This window comes from Coturnix japonica, chromosome Z, assembly GCF_054131305.1.
Source record: "Coturnix japonica strain WE chromosome Z, WE-NBRP24, whole genome shotgun sequence".
Classification (NCBI taxonomy): Eukaryota; Metazoa; Chordata; class Aves; order Galliformes; family Phasianidae; genus Coturnix; species Coturnix japonica.
The window spans coordinates 42,812,745-42,835,271 of NC_140702.1; the positions used below are offsets into that span (position 1 = coordinate 42,812,745).

Sequence of the window (22,527 nt, forward strand, 5' to 3'; positions counted from 1 at the left end):
AACAACAAAAAAAAAAAACCACCCTCTCGTTTTTGTTTTTGAAACCTCGCTATATTTTTTTAGTCCAAACCACCTGAAGGTGTGAGGGTGAGAGACAGAGAGGAAAGCGGGGAGGACGAAGGGGAGAAAGGAGAGACGGAGAGAGGGAGAGTGGAGAGGCGCTGAGTCCCGAGGCAGCAGGAAGGGTGCAGGCACTGCCGCTGAGAGGAGATCGAGAGACAGGGGGTGCACTTGACAACCAGCATGCAGAGATGGTAAGAAGTTTCCAGCAGCCTTTTCGTTTTCATTCTAGCCTTTGCTTTGGTTTGATGCGATGAATCAATGGTGCAGCAACACCAGCAGCCCCGCTCGCGGTCCGCTGTTTCACTCCACACAAACCAGCGGCCGGGCAGGGAGGGAGGAGGGGGTAATAAATAAATAAGTCAGCCCCGTGCTGCGTGGATTGGGGGAGAAAATGACTTAGAGGCTGTGCTTAAACTTCCAGAGAGTTTGGGGGGTTGCAATGGGATGGCCACATGCTTCTTACCGCCTCCTTCTCCCCGCTGAAGGCACGGGGATAGTTCTTTTTTTTTTCTTTTTTCTTTTTTTTTAATGTGTGTGAAGGGAGGGAGAGTGAAGGTGGAGTGGTGCTGAGTGGGGCGTGCGGTGCTCTGATCCTTTCCGGACACCACCTTCTGCTCGGAAACGAGCGGGGTTTGCTCACAGCGGAAAGGTAACCCCCGAGAGCGGGGAAAGGAGCCGCGCGTTGGCGTGCGAAGCATCGCCCGGGGCAGGAGGCAGAGGCGCGACCCCCCTCCCCGCAGCCTTTGTTGTGCATGAGCCCGCAGCGCGCCGCTCCGTCCCCGCGCCCGCTGCCGAGGGAGGGGGCAGCCCCGGCCCAACTTCCCCCAAGTTTTCGTGCGTGCTTCGCGTGCTTGTGCAAATGCACCTCTTGTGTTGCAGCAGGGCTTTTGCGAAGGAGGGCTGGGGCTTCCGCGGCCTCTTAGTTTAAAAATAAAAAGGCGAAATGATTGGGGACCTCGTTTGGCTGGAGTCCTCTCATCTGGGCTTTGATGTGAAGATAGGTTAAACAGCTGCGAAGAGCAAACACGTCTAAAGAGCCGTGACTCCTCTGACGTGCGTAGCGATAACCGCTCGTACGAGCAAGTGGACTGACCTCGGCGGGTGATGAGCGGTGCTCAGCCCGCACTCAGCGGAGTGGTGCGTTCCCAATTGCTGCTGGATTACTTCCCTGCTTCAGTCAGCGTCTGTCACCTCACTTTGGGGATGTTACGTATTTGCCTTGTGTGTCTCTCGCATGTACGTCTGCTTGTGCGCACGCACACAAAGTTACACGTACAGAATAATATACATATATATGCATATATGTATCGTGTCTACATACATAGGTGCATGTATACATGGCAGTCAGACTATAGAGATAACCTATGCCTCCGTGTGAATGGAGAGCTTGAGATGCAGGGTTTGTATTTTTCCCTTCTCTCCCTAACATGACATGTCTTGTTTCAGTGATCAAAGCCTCAATTGGAGTGTAGAAGATGCAACTGTCAAATGTAGGCAACAATAAGGAAAAAAAAAAAAGAAAGAAAGAAAAAAAAAAGGAAAAAAAAAAGAAAAGGGAGGGGGAAAAAGCAGCATGTGCCCAGGACTGTGGTTACAGTAACGCTGACAGAAATTAAAGTGGTTTTGAAAGCAGCATGCGATTTATGATGGTTCCCATTTACCCTAGAGTCAAGCTGTTGTAAAATTGATGCACAAAAGACATCATGTAATAATCCGGTGTACCCAGGATTAAAGTGGCAACGAGTGTCTTTTTGTGTGTGTGTCTGGCCAACAGTCAAAATGGTTTGAAGCAATTTTTAAGTAACAAGTCAAAGCAGAATATTACGTATTTCTTTTCTTAACCCGTCCGTTAGCTGTGCATGTTGGAGTCTTTTTAGGTGGAAGTGGACTTTTCTTTCTCGTTATCTTCCATTTCGCCTCTCCATACAACCCACCTCCGTAGACAGGAATTTTAAAATGGGGTAGCATTTTTGTCATACATTCAGAGCACAAATGCTCGCAGTGTAATTACTGAGTTCATTTCAGACAGTAATATTTGATAAGCCCGATCAGCAGATCAGTGCAAGAATACAGAGTTCCTGTAAAAGTATGTGGAACGTTCCATGCCCTTAAAAATTGCAGGAATTTTTAATCTGAAATTTAATGGGGCATATGAGCTGTCTGATACGCTGCAGTTTCATTTTAAGCTGTCCGGTATTAATGAACCATCCAACTGTGTATGTCTTCTTCCCTGAGTTCCTAAATCATGTGAATGAAAACATACATATGTATATTTATATTTATATATGTATATTTCACTAAATATTTTAAGCGGTCCATCTTTACATGATGGAGATGCAAGAAAAGCTCAACACAAATGATGTGCTAATTATATAGTAAACTCGTAGTAAAACTTGGGAATGTGAAAGTGTTCCTGAAACGTGTACATCTTGTGCATGTATTAGGGAAGGCCTGGTACACTACTCTGTAAAAGCGCAACACCAGCATTGTAGGGGAGCAGACTGTACAGGCCTCTATTTTTAACAACATTGTATTCTTATTACTGAGGTGTGTGTGATTACGTTCAGCAAAGTAAAGGTACAGACAAAAGCAGAGATGACTGTTGCTATATTAAAATGTAAGTGTTACAGTTTGAATTTTCTAGTGAGTTTCTGAGTTCAGTGCTTTACATAACATTTTGTCCTAATCTTGCTTGCTGTCAGAGATGTTTCATGGTTGTGCAATTGCTGCAGTCAAGAATGCCAATTTGCATTCCAGGAGTGTCATTTGATTACTTTTATCTGCACAGCTCGAAGACCAACCCAGACCTCTCATTTCATCTTGCCATGTCACGAGTCAGTGCTGTGTCGTCTTTTAAAAAATCTGCCTGATTTAGACAAGAAAGAAAAGTACTTTCATGTTGCAGCCGCAGTCCCCTGCTAACTTGTCAGCAGCAGGATATGATTCACTTGGGCCCAAAGAGTGGTACAGAGATGAGGGTTAGGCGGTTCAATAAGCCCATGGACAGGTAGTGTGTGACGTCCCAAGAGAGCTTAAGTTAATGAAGAACAGGTCTGCTTAGTTCTTCACACTCTGACCTGGTGCTGTCCCCACAGTTTTCTCATTTGATCTTTCCCAGCAAATTGATCTTTTCTAGTACTTTTTTGCCTTCCAAGTTAGTCCTTGTGGGACTGAAATTAGCAGAGCAACTTAAGTTGGATAATACAGCTGTTCAGAGAAGAAGAAATTGGACACTAGCTCATAAAGGGGGAGGGGGATGTAAGCTATTCTTTCTGTTGTTAGTTGAGTTTTCCTTTTTTTTTTTTTTTTTTTTTTTCCTTTCTGCTTTTCTTTCTTCTAGCTTTATTTTAGAAAACAATAGCCAATAGCCATATTACTTTGGAAGTTTGCTTTCTCTCGTATTTATGGTCTGTATGGATGGTCCATTGCATACTGCATTAAATGTGTATCCTTTAAATAAAACAAACATGCTTGCAGCATAGGCTGCAGGTTTGTTTTGGTGTTTGTCAGTTGAACTTGCTTGTTAGAAATGATTTGCTAGTCTATAATGAGGCTTTTACAGTTGTCGTAAGACATTTTAAATATCAATTGCACATGCCAACTACATTATTTATAGCCTGCTAAATAACTGTAATTCCATAGTATCCAATACTGAAATGCAGTGGAGATTAAACAATAAAAGCCATTACAAATGGTATGTGTAAATATTATGGTAGGTGAGAATACAGTCAGAAAATTACCACTGGCATTACAAGTTTTCTGAAAAAGCATCATATACAAGCATATTGGTTTTAAACCAAGGCTCTCTGTATTTGAAATATGTGCTCTGAAATGGAACTGTGGTGTTACCTATCATTCTTTCACATTGTTTTGCACACAGTAGTTGAAAAGTGAAGTGGAGGTGTGTTTGGATGCATGTGTGCGCATGTGCACATGCATGTGTGTATCTAAATACATACATGGCTAGCTTGTCAAACAATGTAAGATTTCAAACTAGGATTCTGTAAGTAGCGTACATTGGCAATGATTAAGGGAGTCTTTAGTATGCTGCATTCCAATAAGCAGTATTTAACATTGTATCTCACAGCAGATGTTCTCACATATTATCCATGTCCTTTCAAGCTGTAGAATTGAAAACGCTGCTGAATGAAAACAAGAACACTTATTATGTAAGGGAAATACTGCTCTCTCTTTCCTTCAGTATTGCTTTTGAAAATGGGAAGGAAATGTAAAGGATCATTGGTCAGTTAAGCTCCTCTGCAGAGCTAGAGGGAGCTTCACGATTTTATTAGACATGTCTAAGGTAAAAAAAAAAAAAAAAAAAGTAGAAAAATACTCTGAATCAAGGGATACTGATTGCTAACTTTTTTCAGAGCCAGTGATGTACCTTTTAGACTCGGAGGTGGCTTTTTCCTATGCTAGATATGCATGTGTGTTACTGGGACTTATGGCTGACTACAGATGTCATCAATTTCAAGCAGAAAAATAAATACTGACAGCAAAGTAATTACAGTAAAAGAAATCCATGTAAAACAATGGATTCTTTACTAAAACAAAATCTCTCTCTATATATATTTTTCCTCAAAGATGGGACTTTCTGTCAGAGTTCCTTTTTCCTTTGCATATCAAGCACAATCAACAAAATTTGAGGACATTTATTCACTGTGCATTTTTTACTGAAAGAGCCTTAAGTCTTGGTCTGCAAGTTTGCATGGGGCTTTTGTTTTAATGTAAGCTATTAGTATGTGTTGGAAAAAAATCGTCCCTATCTGGACATACAAACTGTTCCCCATAAAATATAAAATAAATAGAGCATATCTGTCATTTCGGAAATGTGTATCGCTTCCCAATGTAGGAATTTGTACTTAATTTAGAGAAATAGCATTTAATATGGCTTAATAAAAAGCATCTGTTTAAACCTTGTATTCTCTGTCAGTTGCATCCCACCTAAATTCTGACATATTTGTTCCAAAAATGCATTGATCATAATTGCTGCTTAATAGTTATATGGCAGCTTTTACAAGCATTACTTTGGACAAACTTATTTACTATTTAAGTAAATGATATAATCCAGTGAGATAAACGACCAGATTTGTCTCCTTTATCTCTTGCACAGTAACTCTCATTATTTGCCTTGCTAGTAAATGCCTTTATTTGTAGATTATTAGAATCTTAGTACACTCAGGAGCTCTGTTGTAATTTAATGTAGTTGTTCAAAGAGGTTCTGTGATTTTAGAATCTTTTCATAGTGCTCTTACTGCACGTTATAAATATGTATATTTTATACTCCAGATACATATGCAAATAGAATTTGTCTTATTCCAGGTAAATCAAAGTTGTTGAGGGAGGATTCTTTTCATCTACAGTGTCTTTGTCTGTACTTCCTCTTGGAATAGTTTATGTGAAAAACACAAATTTGGATAACTTCAGATAATCAGATTTGTTTTCATTTGTTACTGTAGAGAGTTCTTTATGGTTTTAAAGAAACTTTTTTTTCTTTTTTTCTTTTTTGTGGAATTAAAACATCCCCCTATTTAATTAGATTTCTGTAGAAAATTAAAAAGACCTACATGCGTTCTAAAAATATGTTGTCTGCTGTGATTATTTTTCATTATAAAAAGTAAGTTGTCTGGTGTGAATCACAAACAAAAAGAAATCAAAATTCCATAAACTAATGACTGAAAAGTTTATAAGTCACCATCATCTGCTGCACTCTCTGGAAGCTCGGCTGTGTTTTTGCAGTGTGTTACAATTGGTTGCGTCTACAGTTCTGCTGCATATAAAACTTAATAAAGCAGGCCTGTTTGAATTCTTCGGCTATGGGGAGCATTTCAGACAGTATGCAAAGCATATTATGAACTGTTATCAACTGCAAATGAAACTGAGTGCATGCAGAAAAGCTATCATGCTGTCAGCTGAAATCACACTAAATTAGTGTTGCAACTTTATCATATTTGTCAAATATGTATTATTTTGAAACTTGTGATTTGGGCTTTTAGTCAGTGCTTTTTAACGCTCAATACAAAGATGTAACAGCAAACAAAAAACATTTTTCCCTTATTATGACCTGACATTTGCCAAAGTGCCCCATGCTGAAATTTCTTTTCAGTATCTTTTTTTCTTCCAAAGCCAGACATGTACCCAGACACAAAAGCCTCTGTGTATAGCAAGCTGTTTTAAATATTGTGACTCGACGATGTGCTGTCCTTTCTCTGCTTGAGCCAAGGATCTCTGCTCAGTGTCTGTGGATTACCAAGTCCCTTCTTTATTGTACCTCTTGTCAGCTATTCCTATTCATTTAACCTTTCATTAGTGTCTGTGCAGCTTCACTGTCTGGAAAGGCAAGAAAAAACCTAAAGGCCTACTGTCACAGTTATTAGATTTCTCGGTTACATCCCGGCAACCATAAAGGAGTAAGAGTCAACACTATTGTCATGCATGCTGCTGTCCTGGGGAGCAACTCTTCTGTGCATGTCAAGGACATGTGCCACATGTTGATAATGCATCCCAGGGATAAATGCACGACATGGGGGATAAACCAAGGCTGGCACTAATGAGCTTTGTAGGAGTTATTGCAAAGACAAACAGTTGTGAAGGAATTTTGCTTAAAACGCTGAAGAGATGGACTTGCATTAAGTGTTGCCAAGGCTTGCTTGTGAGGTTCTTGTCAATCATGTTAGTTTCCTTTAAGTTCCACTTACAAGGGAAATAGTGTGTTCTGTGGCTACAAAATGTATTCTTTTTCTTTTTTTCTTAAGCTAACAGGATAAAAAATGTACTCAAAGTAGTACTCAATAATACAACCTATGACTTTTTTTCTTCTTTTTTTTAATCATTTTTGGATCAAAGGCTGCAATCCATGCAGATTACTTGAAAAGCAATCTAAGAATGTGAATTACAATGCATTTTGAAAAGTTCCTATAAGGAAGGCTTCGAATTCACCCTAAGAATTGTAATAGCGTTGACGTAGATTTGATGAAGGCATATGTTTGAACATATCGGGGTACACCTAAGTAGTCTGATCTATGTGTGCCACCCTAAACAGTGTGAATAGCCAAAATTAGTAGTTATGAGTCTGTGTTCCCTCATTCCACTGAGGTGTATCTACCACTTACTCCAGTGTGATATTCATATATATTTTGCCTCCAAAGTTCCTGTGTGGCCCATTGTACAGACAGTATTAACTACATCCAACTGAACTCCGAACTTTCAGTTTTTACAATAGTATATAAAAAAAATAAAAACCCAACATGCTTTCCCTTGACCTATCTTACCTTTTAGAATGTATTTTAATCACATTTTTATAAGTAACATTGTTAAGGATAAGATATGCAATTTTGTTTGACTTTTATAAGGGGATTTTGGTCGAAACAAAATTCGACCTAAAGATTAATAGTTAAATTATGACTGAATTGTGCCCATTAGTTCTCTTTAAGGGATAAGTCTCTGATGCTGGTGCTGTACATCCCAAGTTAAAAAGCAGGAATAAAGCCACTGAAATCAGCTGAGTTACAGCTATTTGAAACACTTGAATAAAAGTTTCCTCCTTTGCACTTACCATGTGACATCCTAAGAGGTTTTTAAAGATGATAATTCTAGAGGGCTACAGAAAAATTATTACGACTTATTATTATCACTTATTACAGTGACCTCTTTGTAAAGTGTCAGTAGTCATAGTTTATTGATAAAGATGCTGAGCTTTATGTTTTTTTCTTTATGAATTCTGGTATGAAGGAGGTGAAGAGTGGCTGCGCCTTTTACTTTAGTTGAACACTGAAGGCAGAGTTACCACCAGTGTAGTAGCTGAAGACAGCAACAAGTTTCTCCAAAGGAAATTGCATTTCTGAGAAAATTCAGTAAAAATTATTTTATTTTTCTTGTTCAGACCCTGGAAACATTTGTACCTCTGATACTGAATTTCAGTTTCCTCAGATTAAAAGAGAAGCTGTTACTTTTTGTGGTTAAAATTAGAAAAACATTTAAATGGAAAAAAATATTCAGACAACAGCTGGAACAAACGCACTAGTGCCTACTCCATTTAAAACACCCTTTCGTTATTAGACTGATATTAGCTTTGATGAATCTAAAACTTAGTACATGGTTCCCAAATCAAAGATGAAAGGGCCAGTTAGGAATCAAATAAATTTTCCTGTTGAGATGTAGCATTTGACATTTAGAAAGATGTGCTCAGCATGATGAACCACTTCTCTTTATGGAAACTTGCCTGGTGATTTTTGTGCTAAAACTACTTTGAAATTGAATCAAACTCTAATAAATGTGAGGTAAATTAACTTGGAAGTCCTGATTAGTGCCATTTTGAGCTAAAGGAAATATATTCCTGAAAGCTCTTCCCCCTCCCCTCCTCTGTTTTATTGTTAATACTTGCCAATTTTCATTGCTAAGTAATTACTTTTGTTCTTTTGATATACTTACTAGTCTAAATCCATCGTCTCTGTGTGGCAGTGTCCTAGTTTTATTAAAGAAAGATTTTGTTATTCACCTTACTGTGAAAGCAGCTGGTACTGGTCAAATAGCTTTATACTCCATCTATACTCTTTCAAAGAGTCATCATTATTCCGTAAAGTAATTTACAATATACAGTAGAGTTTGGCATTGCTGTTACACTGATCTGATGCCAACTACATGTTTCTAAAAATCTACTCAAAATACTTTACGTAATGAGGGTCTACACAGAATTGTAGGGATCAGCATTGGACATTCTTGCTGAAAATGCCAAGTAGTAATAAATAAAAAAAAAATATATAAGTAAATATTAGTAAAAACTTATATCTTTCTTCTTGTACTCTGTCAAGCCATGTCCATATTTCAGTTATCAGCTATATTTTGTGTTGACTTTTTGAAGATACCTTATTTCTGATCTCCCATGCAGTATGCCTGGTCAAAATAAATGACACTACGAATAAGTGATTAAATATGGTATTTAAAGAGGCTGAAGAATATATATTCTTCAGTACACAAACTGGCATTTAGATTTTTTTCTATACTTAGGTGCAAATATTAAAAAGTAATGTATGACATTGCATAAGTAATGTGACTAAAAGCTTCTGAGGGATTTTAAGTCTAAGCTGATTTACCATCAGCATGGTAAGAGAGCTAGCAAAGAAAAAAAAAAAAAGAAAGCAGGAACAGATACCAATAGCAGGTAAGTTATGTATGACTAAAATATTTTGACTCTTTTATGTTGCTCTTCTTTATTGGCTTTTAACTTCAGAAAGTATGTTACAAACTATTTCTACTAATCATGAGTAGCTTGTGATACTTAGCGGTGAACCTACCAACCAGTATATTTATGTGATTTATTATTTCAGTTAATTATTTTGTGAGCAAGAAGTTGTTCAGTTGTTGAGTGGACTCTCCTCTGAAAGCAAATACGCATCCCTTTTTGTCTCTTCTTTGGATGCTTCTCACAGCATGAGAGCAGTGAGGATGGAAGTGAGCTACTCAGATATTCAGTTAGGCTTGGGGATCAGAAAGTAGCAGAAGCTTATCATCATCTCCTGCTAACTGATAATTTTCTTGAGCTAATTTCATGAGTTTCTTTCCTGAGTTTCATTAGCAGAACGGCCATGTAGCTCTAGTCACCATAGCAGGGCAAGAGGCATGCCTCTTCCTCACTCTGCACACCTTTCCAATCTCTCATATTATCTGCATGTGCAATTTTGTAGCCCTATGGCTATTAAATGGTTCACAGGTGTGGTCGGTAGGATGGGATGAGTTTTACATAATGTATCTTTTATGAAAAATGTTCAGCAATCACCAAGGCAATATGTAGGGTTTGTGAGTACGTTAGATAAAACTCTGAAGTATGCGGGGAGTTACTGTCTTTCCGTTGTCAAACATTGTCAAAATTCACTCTTCCCATGCACTAATTGCCAGACTTTTGAAGGACTTAGCCACAGGATGCTGAATTATTGCAACAGAGAGACTAGATGAGTGGCAAAGTCAAGAGAAATGTTCTTGTTCTCACCATTATGGATTTAAGCCTTGGTTGGGGATGCGATGCAGTTCAACTGTGCGCCTTCAAACTTCAGTCTGAAATGTAATCCGTCTTAAGGATTGTTATTGCTCTTGTGGTGATAAGTTTACAATAAACCAACATAAATTTAGGCTTTTAACAAGCAAAATATGCATGTTCCTTATGCCTTACATATTGCAAGAATGATTTTAATTTAACATTCTTTTTCTTTTTAAAAATATTGGTGGCACATCTGGCAAAATCAACTACAGATGTAGTGGAAATTTAGAATTTTTTCTGCAGCTTTCCTGAGGGATGTGTTCTTGTCTGTGTGTCTGCCTATATGCATGTAGATATGCAATATATTATTCTGTATACATATATGCTAGTTCACACATCTATATAAATAACATAAATATATATATGAACCAGGCAGACTCCTCTCTTCTCTCTTCTCTCTTCTCTCTTCTCTCTTCTCTCTTCTCTCTCTCTCTTCTCTCTTCTCTCTTCTCTCTTCTCTCTTCTCTCTTCTCTCTTCTCTCTTCTCTCTTCTCTCTTCTCTCTTCTCTCTTCTCTCTTCTCTCTTCTCCTCTCTTCTCTCTTCTCCTCTCTTCTCTCTTCTCTCTCTTCTCTTTTCTCTCTTCTCTCTTCTCTCTCTCTTCTCTCTTCTCTCCTCTCTCCTCTCTCCTCTCTCCTCTCTCCTCTCTCCTCTCTCCTCTCTCCTCTCTCCTCTCTCCTCTCTTCTCACTTCTCTTCCTTTCCTGTACCCTTTCCTTTCCATCTCTTCTTTTAGAATTTTGATGACTTCCATTTATGAACACAGTATTTTGTAAAAGGCATGACAATATGCCTTTTGGCATACATTCTAGAAGAATGACCAAAAATGGGCTGGCCTTTCACTGTCTTGCATAAGAGGATCTTCATTTATCTTGGGTCCTATTGCCATTATAATGCACATTGAAATATATTGTGATCATATTATCATGGGAATGTTTGCACATTGTGCAGACTTAGTTAATTATCATTATATTATTATCATTATATTATAACAAGTATCTGTGAAAAAGCTTTAGGTCTGTGAAGATTTGAGTAACTTGCTATTCCCAGTTCCTCTTTGGAACATAGCTGGTTCTAGCTGAGGCTTACCATTAAATAATAGAAATAGGCATTGGCAAAATGGTGTGCCAGGATGGAAAGAAGCATAGAAAAATTTCAGAAATCAGAGGATGGTTAATGGAGCCTCAGTTCATTTATTGTCATAGAAAACTTGACTTAATATCATATATGCAATTGAGTGTTGCTGGCCACTGAGCTGGGTATGCAGAATGGCTGATTCCTGTGAACACAGATGTACACAGAACACACCTGTTCCGTTCTCTTTCAGGCAAAGTAGAACCTAATGCAATTGCGACACTGGTTTAACTGGAAGTACTGGATACTTTGTTAGAGTTTGTTAGAGTGCACTCACTTCTGGCCTTTGGTAGTTAAAATCTCTAAGTAAACTAGGGTATTGAAATTTCATCCAAGGATGCCAGGAAAATGTGTTACAAACTTGAATCATAGGACGAAGTCAGAAAGCATTCTTGGACCTTTCTCAATTAGAAACATGGGATGTGTGTGGCAGTTCAGGATAGAGAGTGAAAGGACTTCATGAGCAGTTTATTTAAAATGTGCTGATGGAAGGGCTTTTTCTCTCATCAGCCAGTGGTAGATTTCACGCTGCTTTCAAAGAAAGGTTAGACTTTGTAAATTCCTTATTCTTGTGATACAGTTCCTGCAATGTAACCTCTAGTAGGAATTTGTAGCTAGTCACATTGATGTTGGCTGTCCTGGCTGTATGTGGTTTACCTGGGGAAAGCTACATCACCTGAGCTTCAAGATAGCTGATACACTGCCTCTTGGTCATCTGACAATTTCTTCATGTTGTCTTTTAAAAGTCCATGGGCATTTGGCCTTTGGATTTCATGAACTTAATCCCTTGTTTTCAAAACAGAGCTGGAAAATGGCTAGGCAGTAGTGTTAACACTGAGAACTTGAATAATAAATATTCAAGACTTTTTTTTTTTTTTTTTTTTTTTTTTTTTTTTTAAAATGTCTTATGCTAAAGACAGTCACTCCATGAATAGTATCTGACTCATTATGGTAGTTGTCCAAAACCTCATAGAACTGGAAAAAAATAAAAAAATAAAATTGGAAAAGAAATTCATTATTTCTTTTAAAGTTATGAGACTGGTAAGAACTGAAAAAGGGAGGCAGTTTTATTTCAACTGATAGTTTCAGAGATTAAAAAACACTGAACAGAAATCAGTCAATGTGTGGTCTGTGTGGTATTATCTGCTGTAGCATGTAGTCATAAGTTGGTTGTGAAGGGTAGAAATGTGGATGATAATGTAATTCTGTGGTGTACTGTAATGTTCTCAAAATACAAGTCTGTGAATAAACTTGGTGTGGATGATGACTGCCATGCACACCTAGAGCCCTGTATGACTATTTGTTGTTCTGATGTGGATTTTTACACTGGAGTGCATGGAATTACAGTACCTTCATATTTATTCATGTCTTTTGCATGTAGAATCAGAGCCCAAAATATGTATTATGAAGTCTTTGCTTTATGTGCAGCTAAGTTTGCTAACTGTTGCATCTTGATGTGTAAGAAAGATTAAGATAAACAGTCTCATTTCTGAGGAGGGCACAATTCAGACAGGGCTAGCACAAGTGAACGCAGGCAGGTATTCTTGACGTATACTTAGATGCTGCCAGGTTTGTTTCTTTCTTCTCCAATAATAATATATGTATATATATATTTTCAAGCTATATTCATGGTTTAGATTTGTGCTGAATAGTTACAGTAGCTCATCCAGCAACTATGCAAGTTCCATACACATTGCTTTTGGGATGGCATTCATTGTATTGATTTTAACTGAAGAAATCTTAAATTGTTTAATCATAGGAGCCACTCTGTCACCACAGTTGTAATCAATAAACAAACTCTAACTCTTTCAGCTTGAAAGAGAATAAGCATCTACTGACATTATTCTTCATGGGAACCCCTGTCTGTGGAAATTTTATGTTTTCCATCATACAAGTATGGTGTGTGACAGCACAGGCACACTTTCTAAGCATTCAGTGAGGTCCATGGTTTGTTTGGTGGGCTTTTAAAACTATTTTTTTTTTTTTATTATTATTGTGACTGAAGAGGGTTATTGTCAGGTTTTGTCTTGAAGGGACATGATATTTGCGGACAGAAGAAATAGTACTGCCAACATCAGTATGTCATCTCTCTAAACATTAGCTAAATGGATGGAAGGAGAATTAATATACCCATCTGGGGGAAATACAAGTTATATTTTTTTTATTTTAATTGTGACTGAGAGTGTGAAGTTAAGGAAGCACTGACTTTTATAATATAGTTTCTAAAACTGAAGTTTGGGGTTTGTTTATGAATCAAGAGCATATAAACTGTTTTCTAAACACTTGAAACTCTTAAAAATACTACCATATTTTGTGCAAATAACAGTCTAATGCATTTTACCCTGGAAAATCCCAATAATTACTATTGTTTTAACTTAATGCAAGCTTTCAGGGTAGCTCCCCCAATGATTTCTGTGCTCAGAATTTCTATTACAGAGACAGGTTCAATGTGTTCCTGATAGAGAAAACTGAGATCAAGAAGATCTCTTGCAGAAAGAAAGAAAGAAAGAAAGAAAGAAAGAAAGAAAGAAAGAAAGAAAGAAAGAAAGAAAGAAAGAAAGAAAGAAAGAAAGAAAGAGAGAGAGAAAGAGAGAGAGAAAGAGAGAGAGAAAGAGAGAGAGAAAGAGAGAGAGAAAGAGAGAGAGAAAGAGAGAAAGAAAGAAAGAAAGAAAGAAAGAAAGAAAGAAAGAAAGAAAGAAAGAAAGAAAGAAAGAAAGAAAGAAAGAAAGAAAGAAAGAAAGAAAGAAAGAAAGAAAGAAAGAAAGAAAGAAAGAAAGAAAGAAAGAAGGAAGGAAGGAAGGAAGGAAGGAAGGAAGAACATTACATGTGGTTCTTTACTGGGAAAATGGTGGAAGAAGGAGGTCCTTTCAAAAATCTAAGCAAGCTTATTCAAACTAGTTGAAGGCTCTCTCTTTCTGTAGAATAAAACTAGATATCCATAAGGTTAATCCTTCTTATTCCCATTGTATTTCATTTGTTGTCCGTTTAGTTTCATAAATTAAACTGTTTAGAGACTAGACACTTAATTGAGCTCTCTGAGTTTACTTACTCTGAATTTAGTTCTAAAGACCCCTTCAGTGGTGTAAGTTGAAGGTGTGTTGATGATATGTCTTTGACACTAGGGTTCTTTTCTTTTCTAATGCCAAGGTAAGTACTACTTGTATAATCCTTGCCTAATTTATTTTAGAATCAATAGAAATTGGTGTTTCATCCCAGATTTAAGATCCCATGCCCAGAGTTATTAAAGAATCTTCTTTGATTTATATAAATGTTTTATCATAATGTAGTCTTTAGGGAAGAATGACACTCTTTCACTGAAAGAAATCATTCAAAGGATTGAGTTTCTTTTTCTTAATGTGTAATATAGCCCACCGTAGTGCTGCAGGGCAATATTTTTTTCTTTCCAGATTATGAAGGGTGTTTCAGCTGAATATGCTCATGCCTTTAAAAATCATTTGGTGTGAGAACTTTTAACGTTTGAGGGTGTTTTTTTTTTTTTGGTTTTTTTTTTTTCCTTCTATAATGCATTATACCCTGCCTTTGAGCCTTCAATTTAAGTCTTCTGTCATATACTGCCAAAAAGTTTGTTCAGAGCTCTGTCTGTGTTGAAACATGTATGCCTGTCCCAGTGTCATAACTAATTATATACCTTGTATGCTTACTTCTAGTAATTGGAAAGTAGACCTACCGCAGGATACATTTTAGTATTAGATTGTATCTTGGGGACATGCTACAGAAATCAAGTTTTCACCAAGCAGCAACTTGAATTTGTAAACAGATATTACTATTTTAAGTGCTTCATCTCATGATTGTTTCTTGACATCTATGTGTGTTTGTTTTAAAGTTGGGGAGAGGGTATTTCTGAACTGTACTTCTGTATGCATAGTAATTATATTCTTAACCTATTTCTCTTTAACCCCAGTATTCTGAAATGTCTGTTGTCTCTAGTTGAAAAGGAGGTCTCTGCTTTCTGTAAAAGCTCTCTGCAAAATTTTTTTTGGAGGTTCAAATCTTAGCAGAAAATGTGTGTCTGCACTGTGCCTGGCTAAGTTCTGCTTGGCTGCAGTGCTGTTTTCAGTTCCTAACTTAACAAGGGAGAGAGAGAGAGAAAAGGGGGGGGAGAAAGAGGGAGAGACTGGCATTTTGATCAGGAAAAAGCATAAAAGAGATCTAGGGAAAACTAACACTCATTTCATCTTTTTCCTTGCAGCGTCATTTGCTTGTGTTCAGTGTTTGTGTATATATATATACATAAACATGTACGTGTATGTGTATCTACATTTTTGTAGGTACTTGCAGAAAGACAGAAGGAACCTTGTGGTTATGTCTAAAGTTTTACTTTGCATGCTCACAGCTAGATAGCAAACAATGACTTATATGCATCAGCATGTATAAAATATGTGCTCCTTGTCCATGCCTGCTGAATGAAGACTTTTTCAGTCTTAAGTCTGAGAGCTTCACATCTTGTCACAATTAAAGTCTTACAACTGAGCATTTAATGCAAGTGATAGATTACATTATTGTCAGGATATGTTTTGATTTTGTTGTTGCTTTTTTTTTTTTTTTTTTTTAAACTATGATATCACATTATATGGGAGATGCATGGGTGGCTGCTCTTACTTTCGCAGAGTGTGTATCTGTTCTGCTAAATCTGCAACAGCAGTGGTTGAATTTCTTCTAAAGACATGTTTAATTTCTTTTAAATAAAACAGGAAAATTATGTGTCAGTGAGAATGACAGTCTTACAGGAAAGCTTTTTTTGTTTGTTAAAGAAATAAGTACTTGTTCCTCATTATGGGAAACTTCAGGTTCATTTTCTTTTCCAGGGTAAGGCTTCGTAGACAACTCACCAGTTACTTAAGTTTCTGTGTTATCTGTTAGTTTCTGCATTCAGAAAGCATGATTTTCTCAAACTCTTTCATTACTGTGTATGGTGTGGATTGCTGTGTGGATTAAATCACTTACTTTGAAAGTTTTTGACAACAGATTGTATATTTTAAGCAGTTATGTGTCTTGTCAGGCAAATTTATCTCCCATTTTCCACAATAGGCATTTTCGAAGGTTCAGAGAAGACTGGGTCAGTTTGACCAGGGAAAGTGTAATGCTGTCCCACATTCCAGTTTTATACAGTTTCAGAACTGGTTTAATATTTCTTGCAAAGAAAGATGTGAATGTGCAGCATATAATATCCTTAACTGATTTTAAACTACGTATTTCTTTTTCAAAAAGTTGAAAAATTTCAGCATCCTAGTTTCTTGAAAAGAATTAAGTGTTCTATATCTCAATACATGAGAACACACTTTATATACAGGGTTTTTTTTAACATGTATCTTGTTTGAACTTTAGTCATTTTATTCACTCTCATCTGTTTTAACAGCTCTCACTCACCCATGGGTTCAAAACACTTACAGGAAACTAAGCCAGCTATTTCAGTGATCTGAAAATTGGAGATAGAGTTGTCTAAGAAACACGAACATCTTACTCAGCCACTAGGGAAGAAAAGAAGCTGGGTATTTTCCTATGCTGCAGTCTGGGGAATTTGTCTTCTGTATATATCATTCATTCTTCTCCCAGCAGATATACATACACACATATATATATGTATACATATACACATATACATATATATATATAGTGAGGGAATAAGAGAGATATTCATCCACATAACTATTTGAAACTTCCTTCTGCCAGATGAGAGTTTTATGGTTTTCAGCTTCTCCCCGAGCTTCTGATTTTCAAGTCCATCTATACTCTAAAACCTTACCTTAAGGTTTCCAGAGCAATAGCAAAGAGAAACGGTCTTGAGCATTTTCAGTTCTAGTTATAAGTGTGTTAGTTGTCAATGAAATCAAAACTACAAGCAGTGGAAGCAGGCCAAAGAGCTATTAGTCTATAGAGTCAAATAAATTCAGCATCAGTTCTACTAATTTTGTGTTTTGAGAGGTCTGCCATGCCACAAGGGCCAATACTTGAATTACAAGCTCCAGATTTCTTAGAAGTTACTAACTCTTGCCTGAAAAAAAGATTCCCGCTCTCCCTCAAATCTGAGGTGCTCAAATTTTGTCGATTAGTGTATATTGAAGTTTACATATAGATGATTAGAAGATGAGTTCATTAGTACAGTAAAGATGAATGAGACAGTTAATAGTAGTATTGATAAACTATATGTCATTTGACAACAAAAGGAAACACTGTAGCAGTAAGCTAGTTTTTTTTGTTGTTGATAAGGACAAAAATTATTAAACTATCTAAAATAAGCAGTAAATTGATGACTGGAAGAAAAATGTTTTTTGTTTTGCTTCTAGTGAGAACTGTGGCAGTAGGACTGTTCAGCCTGATGGTTTTTTTCTATACCATGTAGCTAAACATATAATAGATTTATGTCTTCATTGTTCACTCAGTAGACCTTGTAACTGTTATGTTTCTCAAATGCTTAGAATATAAAACAAAAGAGTTGATAATATCCATTACTGTGAGAAAACAATACAATGTTTTGTGCTCTCTCTTGGTTCTTTTAGCTATTCCCATACTCATTAGTACAGTGGTAAGCAGTACGATAATTGTCATTTATTCTAAGGTAAGAATAGGAGAGAGTAAAGCAAGATCCCCTGAAAGTGAATTCTGTTTAATCTGCACAAATACAGCATGATTTTGAAGTAACCATTCTTAAACTATGCAGGAATGGACTGAGCTATGAGAAGTGGCACTGAGTTGCGGCTGTATTCAGTATCTTAGTTCTAGATTATGAGCTTAGAAGGACGTTTTGTAACTCTGGTCTCATATGTACGTTACAAATAGAAAAATACTGACTTATTTTACCAATGGTCATCCAGTCTTCTGCTGCTTTGTCATCCACTGCCTCTTTACTAAGCTTCCAAACAGGTTTTGATACGTGTGCATAAAACTTCTTCAGTGCCAGGATTATTTTTGAAGGTGACTTGTACTGCTTTATATTTCAGATTGATGATTTGATTTTTAAGCAAGCTTACTGCAGTTTTTTGAATGTTTTACAACACTTAGAAGAACAGGAGTAGAACACTAACGATGTTCCACAACTTGTCTGATGCCATCTTACTTAACTTTATGTATTAAATATATAAAAACCAGAGCATATAATACCTGCATCTTACATATATGTTGGAGGGCACCTAGCTGGAAAAAAATTGAAAGACTTGTGTATATGGCAGTGCTGTTGTCTTTTGCTTAGTGTGCAACATATTATTCTGTTAGGCCTCTTGGGAAGACAGAGATCATTTTTAAGCTCAACAAAGTTGAATTACTTTTGTTGTGCAAAAATCCCTAAAAACAAAATCCCACCAAGCCAGACCCCCAGCATCTGGTTTTCATCTGCTCTGATTGTATCAAGAGGAAACAGTCCCATATAGATGAAGAGTTGTATTCACCATGAATTAGATCCCTAGAGTGTTTGCAAGGATTGAAAGAACCACTATCCAGAACTCTGTGGAACACTCCTCTGACACAGTGAAATGTAACTTTTTTTTGTTTCCTAATGTCACATTTATATTTCTTGTATTTTTCAAGAGCTTTTTTGAAGCTAGATTATTATTTTTTCTTTTTTTCCAGAATCACTATACAAAGGGAGGTTATGCTTTCATAAAAGAAAAGTGCTGTCTGTTACTTGATGCATTTCAGTACCATCAGTACCATATCAGTACACTCTCAAGGGGAAAGTGTGGGTCTGATCCTCTGCATTTCTTGTTCCCCTTTTCCCATTCCCACAAATGCCTGCCAGACCTGTGATAAAGTAACAAAAAATCAGTTTTAACAGACTCTGAAATGTGATTGGTGCTGTCTGGACTGGGAAGGAAGGATTCCAGAAACATGATAGATGGTAAGATGAAGCCCTTCCCCGGTGCGAAATGAAGCCCGTGCCTAATTTGGAGATAACAAAACATCTGGTCCCTTGACTGATCTAACTTACTCTGAAGATCTGCAGAGGACTACAATATGTCTTGTACATATTTAGTATTTTGGAGGGCTTGAACTCCAGCTGTGTTTCCTCTGATAAATGATGAGCCATGGAGAGAGAGATGAGCAAATTTCAGGTGTCTCTAAGCAAAAAGCAACAGAAACAAAGTAAATTAGTGACAAGGAACATCTTCTAATGGATTTATTTTAAATAAAAAGTGCTTTCCTGAAGTCCTGATATTTATATCGGTGGGAAATGAACTGTAGTAAATTCAACAGGTGCAGGCAGGGGCAAGTGTCTTCACTGGTTGAGTAAGAGAAAAGAGTTTGAATTGGAGAGAAGTAAAAAAGCAATGTAGCGGCTAAACAGTCCAACAGTCCTTAGCACTGTCCCCAAATAAATGTAAGATACAATATGTTTGCAGATTTTCTGTCAGTGTATTAATAGGGGTGTAAACTTTTCCCCCTGACTTCAATTGAGATTTTGTTTAAAATCTGTTCAGATTTTTTTTATCTGTCCTTTGTCCTTTGCTGAGCCATTGCTTGTGTGATCTACCTTCTTATAACTTCAGTATGCTTCTTTCATTTTATGATCTGTTTTCACTAATAGACAATCCCTGATATGGACGTGTTGATTTTTTTTGTTTCTCAGAAGACGTCAATCAAGTGAATATTACAAGTTCAGTTTAATCCCACATGGAAAAAGTACAACTTTTAGCACACAGATTTACAAGATGTAACTAGCTTCCCATCTGGACTATCCGACTACTTTGTGAGTCTGCATACTTTTACCAGTTACAGCTCTGGTTTGTCTACATGAAAAAAATTTCCTTCTTCAGATTAGTACTAGAAGCATTTGCATTCTCTGGAGCCCCTTTACATGCTCAAATGCTTCTTCTGAACTCTTAATTAAACTAGGTGATTTAATTAAAGCATGGTTTCTCTTACTCCACTGTCCTAACTAAACTTCCAATCAATCAGTCTTTTTGATTGTTCTGAACAGTAAATGTATGTGTGCCAAAACCCGTGAGAGAAAAAAAATGAGTAGATTGTCTGCAGAGCATATGAACAAAGCAAATGAAATTCTGTATGTTAGATGTACCTATAGTTCAGAGAAAATGTGCAAAAAAAAAAATGGATTTTGAATAAAAAGCCTGGTTTCTTGAAGATGGCAGTTCAGATTACAAAAAAAAAAAAAATGCTCAAATGTAGCATAAAATAACTGAGTTTGGGACTGGGTCTTAAAACTTCTCAGAAACGTTTGTTCATGTTAACCTTAGTTCACTAACTCAGACTTTTCCGTTGCCTGTTATAGATAGGAATGACTGCCAGTAATGCAGTGCTGGATATTGAGAAAGGCATAGTCAGAATGACGCATCCTAGCCAGGTTCTGTGAACTGTCTATGGAGTACTAAGTATCCTAATTGGAAAATGATACCTTGCACTTCCCTTGTTTTGCATTCCGTCTATGAGATGGTTCTATTACGTTTGTTGAGCTGGCAATGGCTAAGAGCCAAACTATCACCCCAGCAGGTCACACCTTCTTTCTGGACTCGTTTATTCCTTGCATGCACCACAGGAAGTATGGGGAATAAGGGCTGTGGTCATTCCACACCAGCTGCCTTTTTCTCTTCATGCTTTTAACTTACTCCAGTGTGGATCTTTCCCTGGGCTGCAGTCCTTCAGGAATCATAGAATCACCAAGGTTGGAAAAGACCTAAAAAATTATCCAGTCCAACTGTTCATCTATTACCAATAGCTCCCACTAAACCATGTCTCTCAACACAACATCCAGTCATTCCTTGAACACCCCCAGGGCAAATATCTTTCCTCATGGGTACATCTCTTCATGGGCTCCACCTTCGGGGAATACCCACCTGCTGTACCATGGGATCCTCCAGTGGCTGTGCCATGTGGAGCTTCTTCCTGTTCCTTCTCTGACCTGTTTCTTATCCCCTTTGTTTTTGTTTTGTTTTCACACCTCACTGCCTATGCAGAACTTTGTCCAGTCTCATTTTTGCCAAGGCACCACATGTGGCTGCAGAACCCAGCCATGTCCCATGGTGGAACTTATGAAAGTGGCTGTTTCTGATATGGGGCAGCCCCAGTCTTGTCTCACAGAGCTGTTGCAGGCCCTGCCGGTGCCTGGACGGGGACACGGAATGCAGCTTTAAATGAATGTTATTACTGTTGTGTTATGTTTGTTTGAGAGTTTATTAACTGATAGTATTTTGTGGTGGTAATGTACTCAAGTTGTTTGGAGCATTTTTACTTGTTTCTTTCCTTAACTTTTGTGAGTTGTAGATAGGCTGCCCACACCACTTAACATGGAGGGAATCTAATTTATTCCACAGAAAAAGTGCTTGCTTGCTTAATTTCTTATAACTATATCCTGAGCCTGTGTTGGCCCAGTCAGCCACTTGAGTAGGCATCTCAGATACAAGCAGGGTCCAGTACCAGCTAAGCACTGAGGCCAACTATTTGGTATTGCCAAGAGTATTTAGATTGTTACACTGATTGCAGGTCCTAAGTGAAGAAAAGTTCCGTGCTTAGAATCCGTTATTCCTGACTCGACGAAAAACAAAGTGCTTAGTTCTAGTCTTACTGAATATAGGAGTCTGACCTCCTAGTGCTGCATGATATCTCGGGCCTTAAGGTCTTGTTACCAGGATTATAATTTAACATTAAACATGCTAGGCTAAAAAAAAAATTAAAAAAAAATCATAAGACAACATTTTTTCTTTTGTTCTTTTTAAGTATTTATTTTTTCTCATTCATTAACTGTTAGAAATCTGTGATCATTTACATTGCTTGGCTTGCTGTTTGGCAGCATTATGTTTTGCTGTGTTTTCTTGGAAGACAAAGAGTTTCCTATGAAAGGCGAATATTTGGCTTTCTACAGTCTTTTCCCAATGAGGTCTCATTGCGTGGAAGATTATGTGGAGAGATCAGCAGTGATGCAACTTTGTCTTCTTGCCATGTATCTCTCCAGATGGTTAGTTCTCTGGTTGTCTGGATAATATTTTTAACTATATCTAAATATGGAAACAGGGAACCCTGCTGAAGATTTGCTAATTTGCTCCTTATTACGGCTAGTCCACCACAACTTTCATTATTGTCAACTAATAATATTTCTTTTCCCAGACCTCCTGATATCTTACTCCAAAAGAGGTAATCACAAAATCTTTGAAACCTTTTCAGGTCAGCCATCTTGAGAAGTGCTACCATGTGATCTTCTCTTCCAATTAATTAAAATGTCAATGTGTTTTGAAGCCAGCTTCATTTCTAGGCAAACAAGAGCTGTGAATTGTTTGCAGTCAGGCACTTTGTAAGTGCAGTTCTCTCTAATTAACTGAATTCTTCTGTTT

The 22,527-nt window shown here is 37.3% G+C and overlaps 1 protein-coding gene across 14 annotated transcripts in view; it reads left to right on the top strand.

Moving 5' to 3' along the window:
- Nucleotides 1–22,527, top strand: part of BNC2 (basonuclin zinc finger protein 2) — a 360,639-nt gene that overhangs the window by 1,233 nt on the left and 336,879 nt on the right. For 2 of the 14 annotated variants that reach the window (XM_085528319.1, XM_085528308.1), the window contains exon 1: nt 121–254. The exons of 10 other annotated variants lie outside the window; for them this stretch is intronic. In XM_085528319.1, the coding sequence (XP_085384445.1) occupies nt 252–254 (3 nt within the window). In that variant the 5' untranslated portion in view covers nt 121–251. Of the gene's footprint in view, nt 1–120; nt 255–583; nt 713–22,527 lie in introns of those variants that run through there. 2 more of the 14 variants (XM_085528310.1, XM_085528309.1) reach the window with 2 other exon arrangements.